This window comes from Chenopodium album, chromosome 2 (assembly GCF_948465745.1).
Source record: "Chenopodium album chromosome 2, dcCheAlbu1.1, whole genome shotgun sequence".
In the NCBI taxonomy this organism is placed as follows: domain Eukaryota; kingdom Viridiplantae; phylum Streptophyta; class Magnoliopsida; order Caryophyllales; family Amaranthaceae; genus Chenopodium; species Chenopodium album.
The window spans coordinates 78,697,590-78,722,792 of record NC_137835.1 but is presented as its reverse complement, the minus strand read 5'-3'; the positions used below and the strand labels follow the sequence as shown (position 1 = coordinate 78,722,792).

Below are 25,203 nucleotides of genomic sequence, written 5' to 3'. Positions count from 1 at the left end.
GCGGCCTAAAAAACAAAAATACTGGCATGCTACGGTGGTGATCTATGGTGACGACCGATGATGATCCTCATCCGGAATAGGGTTATATTATATTATACATGCTTTTGATTCTAATAAAATTGAGTAATGATGGTCCAATATGGAATGAACTAATAATCATGGAATTGGCGATCAAATTTTTTTTGAATATGTCCTTAAATTCATCCGAGACATGAGCAAAATTCAAATTGGAGAAGAATATCGCCCTTGAATTCCCTTTACTGGGACTATGTTTCTACTTCATTCGATTTTCTTGTGCTAGAACTGTCTCGTAAAAACAAAAGTATTGTACGTGCTTTATTGAAAAGATTAAGTTCATAATTTTTTGAAGAATTCTTTATAGAGGACAAAAAAGTTCTTTCTTTGATTTCTTTCTTCGAGAGTGAAGACGTGCCCTCGGGAAGACAAAATCATATCAATACAGATTATTTCGTATAATAATAAATATTCAAATTACACAATTCAAACTAATTAAAAAGAGTTTAACCACACCTAGACCAAAATCTAAGAACTTGCTCTTTCTTCCCTTGAAAAAAAGAACTCTATCTGTCTCAAAATTATGTTCCTGTTTTGACTTTTCTTTATAATTAAACTTTAAAATTTTTGACAAAAATTCGTATAAGTATATAGTCTCAATTTATTGTTTTGTGATATCAATTTTTTTTTATAAAATTTTATTAATACTAGTAATACATAACTAATAGTCAAATATACATCTTTAAAATCATGCAACTTTGGAACATATTATTTTGAAGGAAGATATAAGTAAAGACATGTATCAAGTTGAAAATTCTATAATGGTTGATTGAAAATGACTCTTTTAATGATTATGTAGTCTGTGATTAATGTATTTTTCTCAAATTATAGAGTATATATATCTTAATTTTCGGTATAAATGATGTCATCAATATTTTTTTTATTTATTCAAATTTTAGTTTCATTTATTTAATTTTTAATTTTATTTTTAAATTCCTAACCCAATTATGGCACATGATCGAGCATAAATTATTTTCTTTCTTTAGAAAACTTGGATGGCTATTATTTTCACAAAGATCTCGTACTAACCATCTTATATATAAATATCTAATAGTATGTCCCAAGTTTAGCAATTTAATCATTTTTCTTTTTTCAAAACTAATCATTTCATTTTTTTAACCTTAAAAAATATATTTCTTGGCTGAAAAAAAAACTATTCAATGCATGTCTAAGTTCAATTTGAGATCCCTTCAAAAAAAAAAAAAAAAGGTTCAATTTGAGATCATTTCAAACATAAAAAAAAAAGTTTGATTTGAGATTGGAAAAGGAATTTGGCGTTACAAAATTGCAAAAGTTAATGTAATTCACAATAATGGCTGAGAGTACAGAACAATGGTGGAGTCAAGGTATATGGAATGACACAACAATTTTATGCGAACAAGTTGAACCACATAAAGTTTACAAAGGATTTTGGGAAAATGAATTATATCTTAGAGATACGTACACATCGACTATATTGTGTAATCTTTCAATAATCTTGGGTGTTACTACCTTCACTTGGTACTTGCTTAAGCCTCTTCAAACGCCATTAACGTCTCAAATGATTGTATGTTTTCATTTTCAAATTCGACCTTTATTCTTCTATTATAGCTTTCTTATTTAATTTTTAATGTATATGTTTATGATATATCAATATATTGATGATAATTTTGTTGTTGTCTCCTTCTATGTTGTTTGAATTTGCCTCCTAACCCTCTTTAAATGGTATGTATACTATGTATATAATGGTAGCTTGGCTTGCATGATTAGGCCGTAGGTAAGACATGGGTGACTTTTGTTTTGAAATAGCGACTTTAAGCAGTCTCAAAACATAAAACTGTCTCATATAAGAATTTTGTGGTGTATAATCAACAAATGAATTGAATGATTTATATCTAAAAGGTTCTAAATGTTGTTTGTAGATTATTGGGCATTTTGTCACCTTAAATATTACTTTAAATTTTGTAGGAAAATGGACGGAAAAAAACCTAATGCAAGTTATTTTAGATTGGAATGCGCAAAATTTTAATCTGATCAATTTTGAATTTCACAAAGTACACTCTTCATATTGAATTTTGAAAATTATGACGTCTTAGCTTATTTGGTATGCGGTTATTAACGTAGCTAAAAAATAATGGTTTACATACGTTTGTTAGAAAAATATAATGTTGATGTTGATGATGACACGGATACGTTATTAATATAAGGCACCCATTGTGTGCTTTAAAAAAAAATATTGATGATGACACAACAACGTTCAGTAGTTAAATATTTACCCCTCCCAATTTGATTGGAATTTCTTGGACACATTTTTTATATTAATTCTTGATTTGAATTGATAAATTATTCAAGTATAATCGGATATTAATTCCAAATTATGTTTATGGCAGGGTGGTGTGCTTGTAATGGGACTATTATTTTCGAATCGATTATTCGAGTACAACAAATTGCTACCACCAACAGTTTTATACGTACTAGAAACAATGTCATCAGTAGGCTTCGTATTACAATTATTCATGGTGGGATTAGAAACAAACATGAGTGTGATTATAAGAAGATTACAATTGAAATCTATAATCATAAGTTTATCTGGCTTAGCCCTTGCTTATGTATTCAGCGCTCTTGCAATCCTTGCAACAAACGAGTTCAAGTCCATTCGACTACTCGAAAAACCATCCATAAGCCTCCTCATTTTGGTGGCTCTTAATGCACAAACCTTCTTCATGGTCACATGTCACAACCTAAACGACCTTGGCATAAGCAACTCCGATATCGGTCGTATGGCTTCATCGATAGCCTTGATCCCGGACCTTGTACTAATGGTGACAAACTTGGTCATGACTTTTATTGTACCGCCTTTTTTTAATGGATCTAAACTTGAAAGGAGGAAGGCGTTCATCACTCTAGGGTACTATATTCTAGTATTCTTGGTTTTTAGGCCAATTGTTTTGTACATTATAAGTCAAACACCCGAAGGAAGAAATATGAGGAATTCCCACTTCATGTACATTTTTTTGGTTGTTCTTATTGTAGCTTGGATTGGTGAAGTGCTCAATGAGTTGCTACCGGTTTTTTTGTTTTCATTAACCCTACCGGAACACCCTTTGTCGTCGGTTTTCTCCGCGAAATTGGAAGCTATTACTTCTTGTGTTTTCTTCCCTTTGTATTGTGCAATGCAAGGGCTTAAAACAGATTTTTTCTCTTTGACCAAAAGAGCTTATGAGTTAGAATTTTTGTTGATTGTTGGTTATATTGGCAAGTTTTTGGGAACTAGCTTTACTTCAAGGCTATATGGGGTACCTTTTTGGAACTCTTTAGCCCTTTCTCTCATCATATCATCTAAAGGGTTGTTGGATGTTGCTGCAATTGGGATTATAAGAGACAAAGGCGTACGTTATCAATCTCTAATTTATCTTTTATTTGTCGGGATGATATCATGTTCTTTACATCTTACCTTTACATACTAAATTGCAATAATTAGAACATGAATACAGAATATACACATTGTTAACCTATTAAAATAGATTTTTGAAACGAAGTAGTTTAATATACTACCTCTGTTAATGGTTATCTGTAACTTTGAAATTTTTATACCTCACAACTAATACTCCAAAATTGCAGATAACTATTAACAGAGGTAGTAGTTAATTTAACATATAAGGTACAAATATTACTTTTAGTATGTTCAATTGTTTGATGATTGATTTGCTAACTTGTTTCATTTGATTTTTGCAGTGGTTGAACGTAGAAGAGTACACATTAGCAATGTTTCATTTTTTGATCTTAACAGGAGCATTATTGCCTCTAGTTAGACTATTCTATGAACCATTAAGTCAATACACTTCAATTTTTAGACCAAGTGTGACAGATTCAACCAACAGCAATACATTCCAAACATTAACATGTCTTTACAAGGAAGATAATCTGCCTGGAATTATACGTCTCATCGAGGCGTTTCATCCCACACGAACAAGGCCAATCCCCGTGATTTTGCTCCAACTCATGCCACTAACCGGACGTTGCACCATGCCTATCATGGCACCCTTGGATCATGTCAAGTCATTGCCTATGTTCCGTTCAAAGATTGCATTTTCAAATCGGATAGTTGAATCTTTCTTAAACCTCGAACGCGAGTCTAAAGGCTACACACGCCTTAAGCACTACATATCCATTTCAACCTATGAAACGATGCACAATGATATATGTAGCCTTGCCTATGAAAAAGATGCAAGCCTACTAATTTTACCATTTCATTTGCAAGTACAATGGACTAAGGTAGGGAAAATAATCGAAGACTCTTCGTTATCTATAAGGGAAGTTAATAAGATGGTGCTCGAAAAGGCACCATGCTCGGTTGCCTTGTTGCTAGATAGGGCCGATCCTCACTTAGGTATAATAGATACAAATATATATCAAGTAGCTATTATCTTCATAGGAGGGGTAGATGACTTGGAAGCACTCGCGTTTACTAGACTATTTGGTAATCATCCACATGTTAAGGCGGTTGTCCTTTGGTTAAAATCTCCGAACCAAGATAGGTATAATGCCTTAAATCATGAGGTGATTAAGAATTTTCAAGCTTCCGGTAGAATGGAGAATGAGAGACTAATGACATTAAAGGAGGTGATTGTTAATGATGGCGCCGACACCACTAATGTTTTGCTCTCAATGAATGGTGTTATTGATTTAGTTGTGGTAGGAAGACACCATGACTTTGAATGTGCACCATTGTATGGACTTTCTTTTGATGGGTTTTGTGAATATCCGGAGTTAGGGATTCTCGGTGACTTATTAGCTACTCCGGATTTTGGGTTTTCAGTTTTAGTAGTTCAACAAGAACCGAAGGATGATTTACAAGTAGTGTATGATAAACCAAAATGAGTTTCTAATGTCGATTTCTTGGAGAAATTTGATTGTGTTAGTTGTTATAAACGGAATACACGAATCATCATAGAGGTTATATTTACTTGGCCTATTGATTCCAAAAAAAAGGGAGCATTTTCGGGTTTTGAATTGTTAGAAGGTGATTCGATGCAAATGGTTTTGGTACATTTGGCTAGAAAAATCGAGGAGTCGAGTGGATTTCAAACTTCAAGTGAGGAGTTTATCAATCATATACAAATTGTTGGCATACATTGCACGATACTTCGTGTACATTCAAAGAAGTCACACCCTAGTAGAAAAACTTATTATGGAGAGGTCGGATAAATGTAGCAAGGTAAACCAATTTTGTGGTGAAAGAAAAGCTAAAATGTGATTGTGATTTATCTTGTAATTATATTTCATATGTAGTGACCATCCTGGAGTTTGAGTTTCCTCCAAACTTTAAGAGAAATCAAATTTCATTCCAAATGTTGTATAGTTGAATTGAATATATTTACTTATTTAGATATATTTTACACCTTTTACAATGATTCAATGAACAAATATAGAAGGGAGATTCTACATTATACCCCTGAGGTATTGACTATTCCACGTTGTACCCCTCCCTTTGAAAAGTTCCACGCTGTAACCTTAAGGTCCCAAAAGTGATTAAGTTGTACCCCTACTGTTATCCCTCCGTTACATGTTGCCCTTAGTGGGGCCCACTTTACACCTATTTATTTTTTTCTCAATTTTCGTGCTAAAAAATTTTCCATTAAAGGTTTTAGGGGTCACTTTAGTTTTAAAAGGTTCAAATTGAGCTCGGATTTTGCAAAAAAGTAACGTAAAAGCCCCGTTTTATGAATTTTAAATTTAACTATGAGAATTCAAATTCACAAAACGGGGCTTTTACCTTACTTTTTTTTGCAAAATTTGAGCTCAATTTGGACCTTTTAAGGCTAATATGACCCTAAAACCTTTAATGGGACATTTTTTAGCACAAAAATCGAGAAAAAAAAATAAATAGGTGTAAAGTGGGCCTCATTAACAGGAACATGTAACGGCAGGGGTACAGTTTAATAACTTTTGGAACCTTGAGGTTACAGCGTGAAATTTTTCAAAGGGAGGGGCACAAGTGCACAACGTGGAATAGTCAATACCTCAGGGATATTATGTAGAATTTCCCAATATAGAATAAATGCCGTAACTATGTAATGTATTGGTGTTCAAATTGTAAAATGCCCAAACCCCCTTTTTTTTCTTTCTTTTGAGAAAATTGAATGAGTAACTTAGGAAAATAATTTAAACAATTACTTTGTTAAAAAAAAAAAAAAAAAAAAAGAGAGAAAAAAAAAGGTAAAATCATTATATTGTCAGGAATGGGATTCGAACCCATGCCCTTTCGGACCAGTACCTGAAACTGGCGCCTTAGACCAACTCGGCCATCCTGACTTTTATGCCTAAAAGATCAAAATTAATTTAGTTAATAATAAATAAAACTACAAAAATCAAGTTTATTTTATGATTATTATGAACACAACGAAGAGTTGAAATTATGAACTGCCTACTATGCAGGTTGCTTTAACCATGAATTCCCTTCATCAAATTTCCAAAAAACCCAAAATAAGAATTTTTTCTGCCAAATTTATCACCTCTGTTGCTGCATTTGAAAACCCATTAAATTTTTCTGCAAATTTTGATGTTTTTCCCAGAAATTATATCGACCCTTATCAGATTTTTGCTTCATGGGGCAAATCAAAGGTGAATACAATCTGGGATGTAAGCATTTTACATACCCATTTACTAAAATCAGCTTTTTTTCATTCTGATATGTTTCTTTCAAATTCTTTGCTTAATTGGTATATGAAACTCTCTGCTATTGATGATGCAGTCCAACTGTTTGATGAAATGCCTAGCCCAAGTTTTATTTCTTGGAATATTATGATTTCGGGATGTAATAATAATTTATTGTATGATTTTGCTTGGAGATATTTCTGTCGTATGAGGTCGATGGGTAATGGAAGCAATGAGTATACTTATGGGAGTGTTATTTCTGCTTGTAGTGGTTTAGGGTCTTTGTTGTATGGTAAAATGGTTTATGCATTAACTCTGAAAGATGGGTATTTTTCTAATGGGTATGTTCGTTCTGGAATGATTGAACTCTTTTCGAAGAATAGTCGTTTTGATGATGCACTTCGGTTGTTTGATGATTGGCCTTATGAACAGAATGTGGTTTGTTGGAATAACATGATAAATGGGGCTGTGAAAAGTGGGGATCATGGAAGGGCCATAGAGCTCTTTCATCGAATGCGACGGTTTGCTGTAATTCCTAATAGTATAACATTCTCTGGTGCTTTAGGTGCTTGTATTGCACTTGAAAATGATGATATGGGGAAAAAGATTCATGCTTTGGTGATTAAACATGGTGCAGAGCAAGACGTGTTTGTAGGAACTGGCATTAGTGATTTATATTCCAAGTGTGGACTTATGGATGAGGCAATAAAAAACTTCTTCAGAATGCCCGTTCAAAATGTAGTCTCGTGGACAGCTATGATTGCTGGTTATGTGCAAAAAGGTGATGTTGTTTCTGCTATTAAGTTATTTGGGGAAATGAGAAAAGTTGGTGTTGAGGTGAACAAGTATACTATCACTAGCATACTCAGTGCATGTGCCAAGTCATACATGGTAGATGTAGCTATGCAAATGCACTCATGGATAATTAAATCTGGTTTGGCTGCTGATTCAGCTGTGATCGCTTCTATGATTAGTACATATTCCAAAGCTGGAGAAATACATTTATCTGAACTGCTGTATCTAGAGCAGGATAGCTATGATGATGAATGTTTGTGGAATGTTATGATATCTTCTTTTGTTCAAAATAAGAAAATCGAGGAAGCAATAAACTTATTTTGCAGGATGTTGCTGAATGGTTCTAAACCAGACAGCTTTGCCATTGGTAGTATTTTGAGCATCATAGACTGTCTATACACAGGGAGGCAGATTCATTCCTACATGCTTAAAACCGGATTGGTATTTGATCTTTGCGTAGGGAGCTCACTCTTTACCATGTACTCAAAATGTGGTCGTTTGCTTGAATCTTATGAAGTTTTCCTACAGCTTCCTGATAGAGACATCGTTTCATGGGCTTCAATGATTTCTGGTTTTGCTGAGCATGGATATCCTCATAAAGCCATCAAGTTGTTCAGAGAGATGCTGTTAGCAGGGAGCAAGCCAGATCAAGTGACTTTCATGGGAGTTCTGACCGCTTGCTCCTCACTTGTTACTCCTTTAATTGGTAAGGAAGTTCATGGCTATATTTTCCGTGCAGGGCTTAGCGAAGAGAGTTTCATTGGAGGTGCACTTGTAAATATGTATTCAAAATGTGGCGCTCAAGATTTAGCAAGGAGGGTGTTTGACATGATTTCTCAAAAAGATAAAGTTATGTGCTCTGCTATAGTTTCAGGGTATGCCCAAACCGGAGACATTCAAGAAGCATTGTCTGTTCTCCATGGAATGCTTGTGGCTAATATCCAAGTTGACTCATATACAGTTTCATCTATTCTTGGGTCTGATGCTCTTTTAAAAATGACCAACATTGGGATTCAGCTGCATTCCCTCATTTTAAAAATAGGCTTGGAGTCTGACGTTTCTGTTGGTAGTTCACTAATTACAATGTACTCAAAATGTGGAGTTGTCAATGATTGTCGTAAAGCTTTTGACCAGATAATTAAACCCGACTTGATTAGCTGGACAACTATGATAGTAAGCTATGCACAACAAGGAAGATCTACGGAGGCCTTAAAACTTTATGAAGCTATGACACGTGAGGGCATGGAACCTGATGCTGTGACATTTGTTGGAGTTTTATCTGCTTGTAGTCATGCTGGTTTGGTGGAAGAGGGTTATTCTCATCTGTGCTCTATGTCCAAAGACTACGGGATTGAACCTCACCTTCGTCATTATGCATGCATGATTGATCTTCTTGGTCGCTCTGGAAGACTAAAGGAAGCTGAATGTTTTATTCATAACATGCCAATAAAACCTGATGCCCTGATTTGGGGAACATTGTTGGCTGCCTGCAAACTACATGGCGATGTTGATATTGGAAGGCTAGCGGCCAAAAAGGTTATTGAATTGCAGCCATCTAATGCTGGGGCTTATGTATCATTATCAAACATGTGTGCTGATATTGGGCAATGGGATCAAGTGGAAGATATTAGACATATAATGAAAGGAACTAGGTTAACCAAGGAACCTGGGTGGAGCCTCGTGTGACTCGCTGTTCTGGTTTCTGTAATGCTTCAGTTGAACCTAGCTGGTGATCCTTTTCTTGGTTTCTTATTCTCGTCTCCATTTTTTCCAATACCACATACAAAGTCTTGACTTTGCTACAATTCCAAATCAATGAGGTATATAATTTTAAACATCTACATTTTTACGAAGTTTTGTCCCGGTTGAATGACCTGTCAGTTAAACTATGTGGAAAAAACTACTGATTTGTCTATTTGTCACCTTTCCAAATTAAGTCACTTATATAACACCTTGAAGAAATGATGGCTTAAAGGAATTTTAAAATAAATGATTTCTATTTGAAAGGGTAGTATATTAGTATACATTATTATGATATTGCCCAAGCTTAGAATAATGGTATTTACATGGGACAATAGGTATCTAACTAATTTCATATTGTTAAAATTGTTTTTTTCCGTAGCTCCTGGCTTCCCACAGTGTTAGATTCAATTTCTTCATTGCTTTATTTATTTATTTATTTTATTTGACTTTTTTTTTGTTGGGGGGGGGGGTGTGGGGGGTTAAAAGCAGAACTTGACATAGATAGCAGCCAAAGTAGGTGGCTGGTCCGAGTTAATTCCCCAGTAGGAGAATAGCTTGCATGATCAGCAGTGCCTGAGTTACTAGCTAGTTTTTCAGAAAGTAGCAAATTTATACAGACCAGGGGAGGGGCTGATAAATAGAAAGTTTGATACATATGAGAGCAGTTTAAATGCACTTCCTTAGCCAAGAAATCAGCAAGTTTGTTGGTACTCCTCCATTCAAAAGTAATACTGGCTCCTAGTAGATTGCTAAGCAATTCCCTGCAGTAAATTACCGTAGACATTGGCTTTGAATGTTGGTGTTGCTATATAATCTCTGTGATTGCCTGTTTAGAATCAGTTATGAAATCATTGTTCCCACTGTCGTGCAAGTATCCAATCTGGTGTTAGTTTGATTGCAGTGATCTCAGCATGGATTGAGCATGTTGTGAACCCTTTCCATTGAACGCCTTTGATCCAGTCATCGTTATGATCCCTGCAGACAGCTGCACAACCAGTTTCTTTTGTGGTCAGAATGAATGATGCATCACATCAATCTTGAGAGAGAGAGAGAGAGGAGGGGGCTTTGAACAAGATCTTGGGTTGGGCTTTATGGGCCATTGCTTGATTATTGAGATGATGTTCTTTTGTGTGCATTGACTGTCATGGATTTTTTGTGAGCATATATCAGTTACTATTGCATTACTTGATTTTTTTTTTTTTTTCCTTCAATCTGTAGGAAGAGTTCTCTGGGAATTGGGATGCTTGTGTAGCTAATGGTGTCAAATTGGAATGGGAACATATGTGAAGAGGTATCTTCAATTGGAAAAGATGAGAAGTGTAAAGAGGGAAGACTTTAATTTAAAAGAGATAAAAATGGTCATGCAAAATTACTTGGCCCAAATGAAGAGTTGCTTGACTGTCAGTGTCCCATATCTGCAAGATACCTGGCAGGCTGGCATGAAATATGGTAAAATTATTTTCTTTCAATATATTGGCTAATTAAAATGGTTTAGAAAACTAATTGCAATATTTCTGTTCATCAGAAACAAGGGTAAGGTGTAGTATCGTGAGCCTTGTGACTCCTAAGCCTATCCTCGCAGTGGCCTTGCAGCGAGATCATCCGATTGAGAATGGCATATTTGTTGATGCCAAGTCTCATAGACTCTGGTAAGGCTTATTATTATTGTTATATTATTACTACTATTAGTTTTTGTATTCTATATGCAGCAAATTCTCATAGTTCAACCTCGATGGCTCAATGCACTGCAACTTGTAGAAAGTCATGTACACATACTTATCTGTTTTAAGGACTATGAACTGCAATTACATCCATTCATTCTACCATTTTTTTTTATATTGGTAGATATTTTTTCTTATTCTATTGTTAGAATGTTAGGTCTGTAATAACATTATTCTAAACAATGACCATGTACAGGCTTGTCAAACAACATTGTAGGTCACTTGGCTAGAAGAATAAAAGATATGTACAAAAGTAATTGAGATCAATTGAAAATAGGTTACAGTACACAGATAGGTCAATTTAGCGGAACCATATACCAAGCTAAGCAAAGAAGAAGAATATAGTATACATCGATGAGGTTTATCTTTTTTTTTTTTTTTTTTTGGGGGGGGGGGGGGGGGGGGGGAGACAGGCTATCTTTTGTAATGCATTCTTTGTAACCTTTCTCTACACGATGTCTCTGATTTTGCTTTTGACAGTATTCATTATTCCTGTACAACTGTATCAATCATAGTAACCTTTAAATCCCACAAAGCCTTGTTTTCTAACCTTTCATATAATCATACTTGATACACCACAGCTGTAATGACAGCCAGAGCAACTTTCTTCTTATAAGGTGACAATATTCTCTGTTTGATCCATGTAAACAGTCTAGAGTAGTCAACTGCAGGAGTAGCACACCAGATTTACAAAGTCCCTTAGCCCAGCTGGATTTATATCTCCTCATTCATATAAGACCTCTTCTGAAGTACAAAGTAGCTGTATCAGACCAGAACGCACATTTGTATCCCTTTACACATAAGCCTTGAATTACCTTTCTTCTCTCAAACTAACTATTGTACTGTATTGCTAATATCTGATTTCCTGGCGCTAAAAGAAGTGGAGACAACACAATGCTATAATTTCCAAATTTTCAATTATGCACCCTACATGAGAGTATGAGACGATTTAACTCAAAAACTGCTCATTCTGAGTTTAGTTATATCTTAAGATAACAGTCAAAGAAATTCTTTTATTACTAATTGTGTAGGTATCTGCCAGTTAGATGTTGCTGTGAAGTGGAGACTGTATGCTGTTATAATGTAGGGTGCCTTTTTTTTTTTTTTTTTTTTTTTTTTTGGGTAGGAACTCTTTCATTACTACGTACATATGGCTTGATTTTTTATGTTGTGTGAGCTGTGATTGGAAGTTATCGCGTAAATTTATTGAATAAATGTCTATTTATCTGTTCATCTACTTGTATAAACTCAGGAGTACATCTTTAATGCACTTTGGTTGTCTGTCTAAACATGATGACCTGAACCCAGTAGTCATGTTCAACCAAGTTTAACTGGGATCGTTTTGTGTTTTATTGGTAATCTTAATCCCAATGATTGAATCTAACAAGATGATAAGTTTATGTAATAAAGGGATGCTATCATTTTCTGTTCTTAGTTTATGCCATTTGGATTAGAAATTTTAGGTGTGGGAGCTACTGGTGAACTTTTCTGGTGTCGGGTCTTATGGTCTTAATGGGAGCTTGTAAATAATATAATTTGCTGCTGTCCTACTGAAGGTTGTCATGTACTCAACATAAAATTTAGTACACTAGATCAAATGATCAATATCTGTTCAATAGCTATTTGATTTCGTTTCAAATAAACTTTTGTAACTTTGAGCTGGTGCAACTGACTTCCTTTCGAATAAGGCTCTTTACCTTCAGGTGCTAAAAAACCAGTTTTTTTTTTTTTTAATTTTCTTTTAAAGGAAATTTAAGTGTTCAAAAGTTCATTTGGTCTTCTATACATTTCTGTGCAGGTACATGAGCTGTGAGACTGACATTCTTCATTTATTTGTAGGTCTGCATGAAGAATGAAAAACACGCAGCTGAATATAAGATTTCCAACCCAGCCCCAAATAAGATGTTCGTTGAAGAAAAATCTGATTTTGGAACTTTTGCTGTTGTTGAATTAATTGAACAACTATACAGGAGCTGACTCAAAGACTATCTCAGGCATCAATCTGTTTCTGAGTTGAGTATTAATTTATAGCGAAAACATGCTACAGCCCACAGGTACAGGCTATTAAAAACCTCATTTAGGAACACATTTCATCTCACATCTAATTATATTTAAGCAATCAAGCATGACCCTCTGATATTCAGAAATGCTCACTCTACCCCAGGTGTGCACATATAAATTGATGAATAATGAATTCCCAGAATCCTTAATTGCTTGTGTTGTCAGAGCTAACTGCAGGTTATGATTGTAGAATTGCCAAGAAACCGAGAAACATGTAGGTGGAGAATGAGAAGTGGGGAATCCGGGGAATGATCACAAGGAATGCAGGAAGCCAGGAACATAAACCATTACTCTCACACCACACTTCCCACCACCCCCCCTCCCCTCCCCTCCCCCAATCTTGCCACCCACCCAGCGCACACACCCACATATACCCCTTGCAGCGAAAGTAACTGAACTAATGTTTTTCTCCCAAAGATACTTAGTATCGTGTATAGTTTTACACATGATTATCATTGATCAATGGTGTGTTTTGGGCCTTAATATCATATTGTAGGTGGAAAAACAAACAATGTTTACCATATTTTCACCAATCAAATACTTAGAGGGAAAACATAATTGGTGGAAATGAAAATTTAGTTTTGAAAGTTGATCTGATGTAACCTCTGTATTTAAGACATTAACTGAACTATTCAACGTAAACTTGTAATTATGTATTTGTTATAACATAAGTCGAAGAAGAAAGTGAGAGCATTAAAATGAAAATTGCATCTTGATCATGGAAAGAAAGGAAAATTAGGACTAGATAATTCGGGTTGAGTTACCCATTTAAGGTTTTAACCTGATAAGGCGATAACACGACGCTTCTTACTTTTAAATTAAAATTAAAATAATAAATAAATGTAGGTTGTGACTTTACCTTGATGGAAAAAAAAAATTGGATAGTCAAGCTCATGAGGTCATTGGTTACATGGTGCGATGAACATGACTTATGGTTAGTTAAAGGATATACTATAATATATACCGAATCAAATACTAGGTGTGATTATAGTCGTTGACAAAAAAAAAAAAAAAAAAAAAAAAAAAAAAAAAAAAAAAAAACCCATAAATTCCCATTCTTAAGCTCAGAAAAAAACACATATTACTTAGAAAAAAGGACAAAAATGGAGGGAGAAAACCATGTAAAGGTATATGGAATGTGGGCTAGTACATTCTCAAAAAGGGTAGAATTAGCCCTTAAAATTAAAGGCATCTCTTATGAATATGTTGAAGAGGATCTCCAAAATAAGAGTCAGGCCTTGCTTGAGTACAACCCGGTACATAAAAAGGTACCCGTTCTTGTTCACAATGGTAAGCCTCTTGCTGAATCGCTCATCATACTAGAGTACATCGATGAGGCATGGCCGGATCATGCCCCGAGACTTCTGCCTGATGACCCGTATGAACGAGCTATGGTTCGATTTTGGGCTAATTACCTGCATAACCAGGTATGTGTACATTTAAATAAAATAGCACGTCATTTTAATAAATGTTACAGTTAACGCGAAAATTCTAATTTGATCTTACAAATCACATATCAACATTTGATATTTTGTAGATGCTGGAAAGTATAAGAAATCTGTTCATATGCAATGAAGAAGCACGTGAAAAGGCCCTTAGTGAATTGCATGAATACATGACAATAATGGAGAAAGAAATGATCAATTTCTTCCCAAAAGATGCATCTTCAATCAAGCAAGAATGCCTAGGACTTCTAGACATCCAACTGATAGCAATATTCGGCGCGTACAAAGCTCAAGAAGAAGTGCTCGGCAAGACGGTATTAGACCAAGAAAAACATCCGCTCATTTATTTATGGGTGAATGCACTCATGAACTTGCCTGTGGTACAAGGAAACACCCCTCCTCATGACAAATTGGTGGCTTTGCTTCAGTTGTTTGTTAAGACTAATCAAGCAAGCACTTGAGTTAAAATAGAGCGAAATCTAGTTTCTAATATACTACCTCCGGTCCAAATTACTCGCAACTTTGAGGTATTATTTGTGAGATATAAAATATTCCAAAGTTGCGAGTAATTTGGACCGAATGTAGTACTACGTATAATTGTTTGTGTAATTTGTTGTTAAAAAAAAAAAAAAAAAAAAAAAAAAAAAAAAAGTGTGTTTTGTTTTGACTAGTTTTGTGTAATGTTTGTCTATTTGTGTAACGATGAATGATCGATCAGTTTATTGTACTTTGGCTATGAATAGTAAGCTTAATTATCATTTAGGATTGTTAATTATTTATGTGTGGTTGATAGCAGAGGTTTGGTGATTAAGATATCTAAGACTTATGCTTTAATACTTAGCTTTTTTTTTTTTTTTTTTGAGGCAATTTAATACTTAGCTTCTATCTGTTACTTAAATTGTAATAGATCATATTGTAAGGAATTATAGGTACTACGCAACGGAAATAATCATGAATTATATTCATATAGCACCTAACCAAGGATCTCATGCATAACACATAAAGAGTAAGAATTATACCTTTGAAGCGTGATTCCACTAGCAATCGAGCAAGAACAAGGGAGACAAAGAACCTCAAACGTGATTCCTCTACTTGGTCCACAGGCACAGGTTAAGACCTCCACTAATGCTAGTTAGTCGCGATCGAACTCTTCAATCGACCTTCTACGGAGAGGTATGAGCAACAAATTAGTCACGAACCACCACGAACCACCGCGAACACCACCAGGGTTGGTCGGCCGCAAGTCCAAGGGGGGGAGAGGGGTGCCGTGAGAGAGAGAGAGAGAGATGAGGGAATTGGGATTGGTTGCCTTGATTCACAATTCACTGTAAGTTGATTGTGTCTCTTGTGTGTGCAATCCTAGGCACAGATCTTATTTATAGATCATATCCATAAATAAGAGTCCATGACCAAAACCAATTCCTAATCCCAATCAAACTACACTAGCCCAATCCTATTCATGATTAGTTAAATACTCATAAGGCCCAATAATGGGCCTCTTACTTGCTTAACCCAATACCTTTGTGTGTGACCTCATAGGATCCATTCTAGCGGGCTTTGGGCTATTTTACTAGCCCAAAGATCATCTCTCATAGTCTAGCAACAGATGATGACGCCCCAAGAGAACGAACTTATTATCTCCATAATAGTGATCCTTGATATATCTAGTAATTGCACTTATCGAAGACATAACTCCTTCACATATTTCTGTATCTTTTCTCCTGATCGGGTGGGAGGCCTACGCCCCATAGAAGCTGTCTAACTGAGACTATCCCTTGGCCCGTAGGTCCTGACCATTGATGCATTTGAATTCTTTACCACGTATAGGAAAATGTTCAGTACCGGTTCTTACCTATAATACTGTTCTAGGCCATAGCGAAGGATTTTAAATGGGCGTTAGAGCCTCTATCAACTTACCCCTAAAATTTTCATTTTCATCATTAGTACGGAATAATTTACTTATACATTGACATACAAAAAGTATACAATTGAAATGAATCCAACAACAGACATCTTGCATATAATACTAATCATCAGTTTTATCAACCATCATATATAAAAAAAAAACCACCTATTTGTTGGTTCATTGGTTGAATTCGTTTTTCCTTTAATAAAGAACACTGGCTCTCCAACTTCTTCACTTATCTCTTCTCCTATCATGATACACAACAGATATGATTATGAATTTCGTTAGCATTCTTTATTGGAGCATTTGGCTCACAAGAAACAATGCTATTTTTGAGAACTAAGTAACAACACCGAACTCAATTTTATCACTGGGTTTGTCTATGAAAGAAAAGATAGGCTCAAGAGAGACACATTAGACCCGAAAATAAATTTATGAAGATGGAGAGTGTGAGAGGAGCAAGAGGCTAGAGTTGAATGGGGCATTGATTGCTATAAGGTTTGATGGAACTAGCATTATCCCCTCCCCTCCAAAAAAAATAAGTATTTTCTTTATATAAATATATTTTTTAAAAAAAGATTTAATAAAAAAAATACTATATATTGTACATACAATTTATATTTATCAAATTAAACAATCGAAAATAAGTTTGGTTTGGTGGTTGGGCTTGTATTGTGAGAATCATTTGGATATTTTGTTCCTAGGTTCACAGCCTCACGAATATATTTCATTAATCGGGAGATACAAATTTTAGAGATTGGATATAACTAATTAATAAATAGGTGCAAGTAGTAGTGTTTGTCCCACATAAAAAAAAAATTACAAAATATTTTCAATTTATTACCTAAGCGGGCTACTTCTATTGTCAATTGGTTTTATGATGGATCTCACTTGAGTATGATATTGAGAAAAACTATTCACGTTATTTGAATGGTCAATCATATATTTTACCTATCATTCCAAGAGATTGATAAACCCTATCAATTAAATTTAATTGTTAAATTGGACCACATCATCTCCCTTACGATACCTAAATTGTACCACATCATCTCCAATATAGTATCAATATAGTATCTTACAAGTTATGAATTTTTATTTATTTTGTTATTATATATTTCGAAAACATTTCCTTTTGATACAACAGAAATTCATAGTTATAATGATATTATAACGCAAACTAAGCTTGGGTGAATGTGACATACATGTGTATAGATGATTGTACAAATGATGGGAGGTTTCTATTTATAGGCCTCCATGAAGTGAGCCCCAACATTATAACTTCTAGAATACTTTACCAACTTCCATGCAAAGAATGATCTATACATATATGCCCTAGAAACTTCTATACAAACGGATACAAGATCATATGAACAAGTTTTCGGATATCTCATACAATTCTAGTATCTTACTTATGTACAAAGATGCATTAGACATCCCTAGAGTCATCCTGAGATTTTCAAGAACTATATTGTGCGCTGAGTTTGTATTAGTGAGTCCCATGTTGAAAGTCTTATTGCACTATTTGTGTTCTTTAGCCCAACAACAATAGACCTCAAGGTTTACTTCATTCAAAGAGTATTTGGTTTTTCAATGGCGCATTATTATGTTATTGTCATATGGGTGGCAGCCCATGAGCCGGGCAACCCTTACGCTACAATGTTGCCCTATAGCTAGGCCTATAGCTAGTGAGTAGTGACCCATGTGACGCTAACAAGCAAGGAGGGGTATGAGTCATGAAAATAACCAAGAAGTCGCCGGCCATTTTAGAGAGGCCAATTGCTATTTAAAAACAATTATATATACATACCTGCGTAAACTACATATAAAAATATTTGTTCAAAGGCCAAACAGAGGAGGACATGTAGATGATCAATTAGCTTAATCGAATAAGTTTTAAGAGAAGGTACTTATAATTAGGGATCAAACCATATACCTCTCTTTACACCAAAATTAGACGGGGACAAATATTCTACCTATGATTAATAATATATCAACTCATTTTATTATCTGTTTCACCCCTAATTTGTCAACAACCTTGTGTAAGCAAATGATTTCATAAGCTTGGTTTTAATTTTATCTTACGGGTCAGAAAAAACAAAGTACTCTCCGTGTATTTTATTTTGTTTTGTTTGAAAAGAAGTATGGTCAATATGATGGAGATGACTCCAATATAATTTAATGATTAATCAACAAAGTGCACAACTCATATTTGGTAGAGGGACATAAAAGAGAAACAATAATTCTATTGCGCTGTTAGTAGTATTTAGTTAGAAACAAACTACGTAGTACAAGTATATAATAAGCATAGGGTAATTTGGGAATTTTTATGGAATGTTCTACAGGCTTTTGGATTCCCTCCTTATTGGATCCAAATTATCAAGCAGTGTGTCTCTATAGTCACCTACCAAATCCTTGTTAATGGTAGGCCGACTCAGGTTCTTCGGCCGGCTTGTGGTTTGAGACAAGGAGATCCTTTGTCTCCTTATCTCTTTGTTCTCTGCATGAAAATTTTCTCAGTTATGCTTCGTAAGGCTGAGGCTTCTGGCCTTTTCCAAGGTTTGCGTATTACTCGGCGTGCTCCTTCAATCTCCCATCTGTTCTTTGCAGATGATCGATGCTTTATTATTTTTCCGGGTTAATCCAGACGCTTGTTCTCATATATTGGAAGTTGTTAACCGATTTTGCACCATGTCAGGCCAGATGGTTAATGTCCAGAAGTCATTTGTTAAATTCAGTTCTAATACTCCGGATGATTATCGAGAATTTTTAAGCTCTGCTTTACATATGAGGGCTCAAGATTCTATAGGAACATATTTGGGCCTCCCAGTGGATTTAGGACGTGCTAAATGTCATCAGTTCCAGCCTCTAGTTGATAAAGTATCGCAAAAGCTGTCAGCCTTCAGTTCTCGACATCTTTCTGCGGCAGCCAAGTTAGTTTTAATTAATACTGTGGTTATTGCTTCCTTAAATCATGTGCTTTCACTGTTCAAATTGCCTGTGACAATTGCTGACCGTATCAACCGTCTTCTGGCGCGATTTTGGTGGAAAAATGGTAATTCTAATAGAGGTATAGTGTTAGCCCCTCCTCCGGCCCTTCATTTTCCGAGAGGTTTAGGGGGGTTGGGCATTCGACATGTTCCTACTTTTAATTCGACTCTTCTAGCCAAGCAAATGTGGCGTTTAATTCATCATCCACAGCTTTTAGTTTCGAGGATATATCGAGCTCGATATCCTCACTTGTTAAACTATAAAGCTTCTTCTCTTCCTCCCCGTCCTTCCTGGGGTTGTCGAAGTTTGTTAGATGGAGCCTGTGTTCTTTCCCATGGAGTTATGTGGAAAGTGGGTTCTGGTTCCCAGATTAGTTTGCTTAATGACAACTGGGTTCCAGGTGTTTCTGTTTGTTTTAAGGACTCTACCTCTACTTATGAGTTTCCCACTATGGTGTCACATATTATTGATCCTGTTTCTCAGGCTTGGGATAGTACTCGTATCAGGCAACTTTTTCCCCCTATTACGGCAGATTCTATCCTTGGGATGGAAAGACCTCAGGAAAAAATGGATGACTTTGTCTATTGGAAGTTCACTCGGGATGGATCGTTTACTACAAAATCAGCTTATGCTCACTTATTGAGCCAAACCTAGTCTGATAGAACTTCATCCTCTAATATTCTTCCTGTTTGGTGGAGGAAATTTTGGGGACTTCCAATTCTTCCAAAATGGAAGCTTTTTATTTGGAAAATTTTACATGATGCTCTTCCTACAGCGGCTATTTTGTTCCTAAAAGGGATTCCAATTGATTCTACTTGTGGTTTTTGTCATCATCACCAGGAAACAATTTCTCACATTTTTCAGCAATGTGAGTTTGCCTGTTTAAGCCGTAGTTCTCACCCTTTGGTTAAGCTTCGAACTATGCCTTTGGAACAAGATTTTAATTCCCGGTTGACGGATTCTATTATGGGTATGGCGGTTTCTAAGGATTGGGCCGCTTTGGATAGTCTTTTAGCCTTTTTCTGGGCTATCTGGATAACTAGGAATAATCATCGCTTCCGTTCAGAGGTTTTTTCTCCAGCTGGAGTTCTTGCTGTGGCTGATTCTTGGGTTACTCGTAGTAGTAATGCTAGAAATTTAAGTGATCTTTTTCAGCCCTCTAGTCCTCCAGGATTTGCGATTTCTACTCCAAAGTATTTGGGGTCTGTTGGTTCTTCTGATGGGTATGATATCTGTCTTACTTTTAATGGAGCTTGGAATGCAAAGGATCAACGTGCTGGTATGGGTTGGTATTTATCTTTTACCTCTACTTCACCAGCTGTCTGGGGAGGGGCTCAGGCAGGTTTTGCTTCTTCCGCCCTCCATTCTGAACTGTTAGCTTGTCTCCTCGGTTTAAAGCAAGCTCGTGAAAAAGGTTTTTCTAAGATTCAGGTTTTTACGGATTGTGGCTTGGTTTGTTCTTTGATCCGGGGTCATCTTTCGGATTCGATAGCGGTGTGTTGGACTTTGCGATAAATTAGGCAGATCATTGCAGATTTCAGTAAATTCGACATTTAGAAGGTTTCAAGACAACTTATTGTTCGTGCTCATCATTTGGTTGGTTCAGCTCGTCGTCGTCATTTACTTTGTTTTCGTTTTTAATTTCTTAGTTCTCTTTGTCAAAAAAAAAAAAAAAAAGTATATAATAAGCAAACTCTTCTAATTTTGACTTTTTGATGACAACATCACAACAAATCTGTAGTGTTAGTTAGTTGATTAATTAATAGCAGTCGATCAATTGAACATAGCTAAGAGGATTATGTACTTGTATTATTATATTTCATGGTGACTCCTGTTCTTTTCCGTTGAAATTCAGTTCAGTTCAGTTCAGTTCAACTCAGTTCAGTTCAGTTCAGTTCAGTTCAGTTCAGTTCAGCTCTTAATTTACGTCTAATGATATTGCTAATGATATAAAGCCAAATTTCATTCTTTTAAGCTCTTATTACAACGACAACACACAACAACAACAACAACAAAAACAACAACAACAACAATAATAATAATAATAATACTAATCAATAAGTAATAAATAATAATAATAATAATAATAATAATAATAATAATAATAATCATCATCATCAATAAATAATAATAATAATAATAACAATAATAATTGAAATAATAATACTAATAATAATAATCAATAAATAATAATAATTATCAATAATTAATAATAATAATAATAATAATAATAATAATAATAATAATAATAATAATAATAATAATAATAATAATAATAATAATAATAATAATAATAATAATAATAATAATAATAATAATAATATGTACATTTGTATATACACATATGTATGGTAATAAATAATCAATAAATAATCAAAGATCACTAATCCGTAGTTAAAAATCACTAATTAATAAGTTCAGTTCAGTTCAGTTCAGTCAATCGGAACAGGCCCTATGTTCTATTTTATACTACGTAACAATAAGAATTTTTTTACTATGTATCAATAGGACTTTTTATTTTTATTTTTTTGACAAAGGATAATTAGGACTTTTTTTTTTAATACTAGGTATATCAATAGAAATTTACACTCAAAATTAATTAACCGTGACTTTACAAAAAAAAAATGTAGCAAGTTGTGTGTAGAAAAGATAATGAAATTGATCCAAAGTTTAGTAATAATAATCTTATATTATTGTTAACTATGGAAGGCTTTTTAGACCATATTACTCCACATGTAGGGATGCCACTAATTGAGATCAACATGTAAAGAACAACCTCATTATTTTTAAAATTGTTAAAATTGATAATGATGTATTGATTTCATGAGATCTAAGGTTATCAACGACCAGTTATTGCAAATCAAGCTAACCAATCTTTAAGAAAATAGCTTATATGATTAAAAATCTTGCAAATAAACTATAAATTTAGAAAAATATTGGATATTCTGATTCATGGGGGATATCCAACATGCAAAGTTTGAACTTCTCAGTTCTGTTCTTTCATGCTATTTTTTTAATTAAATTAAAAGGGTTGCTTCGTATATTGAAACAGCAATACACTTCATCCCCTATAAAACAAACAATTTGTTTGAATGGATCAACTTTAGGTCATTTTCAGTTGTTTTGAATTGTTTGTTAAAACATTTTCCATCCTTTTGAAGATGTTCTTTTTTTTTTTTTAATCATTTTAATTAGATACACATAGTTTCAGTAGAAATGTATGTTATATTTATGATCGTGAGTATGTAGTTTAATTTTATGCCTTTTTATACCGTTAAGACCATAAGAGTGTGCCTGAGTAACAATTGAATTCAAATGGTAGTAATGAATGAATACCATATTGAGATTTGAGTGAAGGTGAATATTATACCCCCTTCGTTTTACAATTTCTTTTAACCGTTTCATTAGGAGTCATACATGGGTTAATTCAAATTTTAATTGCCAATTTTATGATCTAAATAAGAAAACGGAAAACATAATTTTAAAGTGACACAAATGAAGAACGGCTCAATATGTTACTCTCGTATTTGATTCCAATTAAAAATGAGGTTTGCATTTAATCACAAAATTTTAGATATTTGATTAAGTCGTGAGCTTATGTCACAGATCACCAACTTTATTACATTAATTAAATCAATAATAAATAGCTCTAACAGCAATGTTATTTTAATTAAAGTCTTAAGCCTCATTAATTAAATGCTAATAAAGCCAAGATTGAACATTATATATATAACGATGTAGTCGTTATTAGATGTTATACCTTGTGAAAGAGAGGAAGAAGAGGCAAAGGTGACGCGAAATCGATGGCAGAAAAGAGCTCAGTGAAGCTACATGGAATGTGGGCGAGTCCTTTTGCTATGAGGGCAAACCTCGCCCTTCAACTTAAAGGCATAGAGTATGAGTACATTGAGGAAGATCTTAAAAACAAGAGTGAATTGTTGTTGCAATATAACCCTGTGCATAAGAAAGTCCCTGTTCTTGTGCACAATGGTCTACCCGTTGTAGAGTCAACGATCATCCTCGAGTATATTGATGAGACTTGGACTGATCCACCACATCTCCTCCCTAAGGATCCCTACGAAAGGGCCAAACTCCGCTTTTGGGCAGCCTATTTCCCGCCAGTAAGTACCCTTTATTTATCTAATTTGTTTTAATACTACCTCCGTTAAATGTTATGTGCAACTTTAGGGTATTATTTATGAGATATATAAAATATTTCAAAGTTGCACATAACATTTAACGGATGTAGTAGTTTTAACTCTGATCAAATAATATTTATAATGGAGTCAATTGACCTCACAAAATCCGTCTCAATATGCCATTATCCATGCCTATTTGTGATTTGTATTGATAAAATTTATAAACTAGATTACTAAAACACGATTGAAAATAATTTAACTACAAAATCTATAAAAATGATTGTTATCATTATCATCACCAAATTGATGATTAGTATAGTACCGATCAATACATAACTAGATGTGTATATATGATACGAGCAGGTGTTCGACCTAATGCGCAAGTCCCTAATAACAGAAGGCGAAACACAACAAAGCATGCTAAATGAGTTGCTACAAAAATTGGATGTGGCCGAAGAAGGAATGAAGGATATATTCCCAAATGGTGCTCCATCATACTCACAAGATGTTAAGCCTGGATACTTAGATATAGTGTTCTACTCGCTTTTCGGAACCCACGAAGTTGCTAGTGAATTCTTCGGTGTTGAGTTTTTAACACCGGAGAAGTATCCGCTATTGGTGTCATGGATTGAGGCATTGAAACAAGTTCCTGAAGTCCAAGAAGTCACACCACCAAAGGAAAAGATTATGGGGTTTTATCAGTACTATCGACAGAAGTTTGTACCACCTAAGGCGTAATAAATGAAACTTTAGTTTGTATAAATCTTGATTTTCTGGAGTGTAATGTATTTTTCTTGAATCTTTTTATTGTAAAATTGTTATTGTTATCCATGAAGTAATGAAGTATGTTCTTTTCTGATTTGAAATTTAAATCTAATTTTGGTTATATCTTTTTAATGATTGTTAGAACTTTTTAACGTTCGATTTACCAGCGAAAGGATAACTTAGTAAAGTGTTTAAGATCTAATAATTACGGAGTACTTTTTAATTTGTAAGCATGCCACTATGCCCAATAATTGAGATCAACAACCTCATAAAATAATGTTGTAGGAATGCCATTATGCCCACTAATTGAGATCAACAACTTTATAATGTAATTAATTTGGTTTAAAATTGATTATACTAACAGAAATCAACAATCGATATACCGAGGTGCATTTATATGTTTGACCACTGATATAGTTAATCAGGTAAAAGTAAAAATTATAAAAATGTGATAATTATAAATCCTAGTCATTATGACAAATTTAATAGGAAGTAATATTAAACCAGCATTACATCTCATTATTTGTTAAAGCATCAACTTTTTAAACAAACACATGTAAATGTCCCACATTGAGAAAAGAAAATAGAGTTAAACACTTAAAAAAAAAAAAAATAATAAAAAAAATTGTATAACTAAACGTTATTTGATACATGACTATGTCGTATGTGCTTAAGTCACTAATTGCCCAATGAATTATCTTATGTTATGACAGATAAAATGGGATATTAGTCATCATATAAAGATTGATACGAAAGCCATGGCAGAAAAAAAAACACAGTGAAGCTACATGGAATGTGGGCAAGTCCTTATGTTATGAGAGTCAAACTTGCCCTTAAATTTAAGGGAGTGAAGTACGAGTACATAGAGGAAGATCTACAAAATAAAAGTGAGTTGCTCTTACAATATAACCCTGTGCATAAGAAAATGC

At 34.4% G+C, this 25,203-nt stretch overlaps 4 protein-coding genes and 1 non-coding gene across 5 annotated transcripts; 4 read left to right on the top strand and 1 right to left on the bottom strand.

Annotated features, from left to right (window-relative positions):
- Nucleotides 1-1,387: 1,387 nt before the first annotated feature.
- On the top strand, nt 1,388-4,935 carry LOC145576575 (cation/H(+) antiporter 14-like). Its single transcript, XM_081634311.1, has 3 exons — nt 1,388-1,621; nt 2,445-3,443; nt 3,790-4,935. The coding sequence occupies exons 1-3, from the start codon at nt 1,388-1,390 to the stop codon at nt 4,933-4,935; spliced, it is 2,379 nt and encodes a 792-aa protein (XP_081490437.1).
- A 1,229-nt stretch (nt 4,936-6,164) lies between these two features.
- Nucleotides 6,165-13,729, top strand: LOC145601749 (pentatricopeptide repeat-containing protein At1g74600, chloroplastic-like). Its single transcript, XM_081657821.1, has 4 exons — nt 6,165-9,326; nt 10,468-10,698; nt 10,775-10,898; nt 12,810-13,729. The coding sequence occupies exon 1, from the start codon at nt 6,487-6,489 to the stop codon at nt 9,190-9,192; it is 2,706 nt and encodes a 901-aa protein (XP_081513947.1). The 5' UTR covers nt 6,165-6,486; the 3' UTR covers nt 9,193-9,326; nt 10,468-10,698; nt 10,775-10,898; nt 12,810-13,729.
- Nucleotides 6,289-6,369, bottom strand: TRNAL-CAG (transfer RNA leucine (anticodon CAG)). Its single transcript has one exon. It is a non-coding gene; the product is annotated as a tRNA-Leu (tRNA).
- Nucleotides 13,730-14,070: 341 nt separating the features above from the next.
- LOC145601787 (glutathione S-transferase U9-like) lies at nt 14,071-15,248 on the top strand. Its single transcript, XM_081657863.1, has 2 exons — nt 14,071-14,458; nt 14,569-15,248. The coding sequence occupies exons 1-2, from the start codon at nt 14,135-14,137 to the stop codon at nt 14,935-14,937; spliced, it is 693 nt and encodes a 230-aa protein (XP_081513989.1). The 5' UTR covers nt 14,071-14,134; the 3' UTR covers nt 14,938-15,248.
- Nucleotides 15,249-23,102: 7,854 nt separating this feature from the next.
- Nucleotides 23,103-24,277, top strand: LOC145601797 (glutathione S-transferase U10-like). Its single transcript, XM_081657876.1, has 2 exons — nt 23,103-23,491; nt 23,873-24,277. Exons 1-2 carry the CDS (start codon nt 23,174-23,176, stop codon nt 24,245-24,247), a joined length of 693 nt encoding a protein of 230 aa, XP_081514002.1. The 5' UTR covers nt 23,103-23,173; the 3' UTR covers nt 24,248-24,277.
- Nucleotides 24,278-25,203: the final 926 nt, after the last annotated feature.

Bases quoted from the DNA above. Each gene is read 5' to 3' on its own strand.
- LOC145601787 (XM_081657863.1), top strand. From the start codon at position 14,135: ATGGAGGGAGAAAACCATGTAAAGGTATATGGAATGTGGGCTAGTACA. The intron at 14,459-14,568 runs GTATGTGTACAT...GATATTTTGTAG, and splicing joins CTAATTACCTGCATAACCAG to ATGCTGGAAAGTATAAGAAA.
- LOC145576575 (XM_081634311.1), top strand. From the start codon at position 1,388: ATGGCTGAGAGTACAGAACAATGGTGGAGTCAAGGTATATGGAATGAC. The intron at 1,622-2,444 runs GTATGTTTTCAT...TGTTTATGGCAG, and splicing joins CATTAACGTCTCAAATGATT to GGTGGTGTGCTTGTAATGGG. The intron at 3,444-3,789 runs GTACGTTATCAA...TGATTTTTGCAG, and splicing joins GGATTATAAGAGACAAAGGC to TGGTTGAACGTAGAAGAGTA.
- LOC145601749 (XM_081657821.1), top strand. From the start codon at position 6,487: ATGCAGGTTGCTTTAACCATGAATTCCCTTCATCAAATTTCCAAAAAA.
- LOC145601797 (XM_081657876.1), top strand. From the start codon at position 23,174: ATGGCAGAAAAGAGCTCAGTGAAGCTACATGGAATGTGGGCGAGTCCT. The intron at 23,492-23,872 runs GTAAGTACCCTT...TGATACGAGCAG, and splicing joins GGGCAGCCTATTTCCCGCCA to GTGTTCGACCTAATGCGCAA.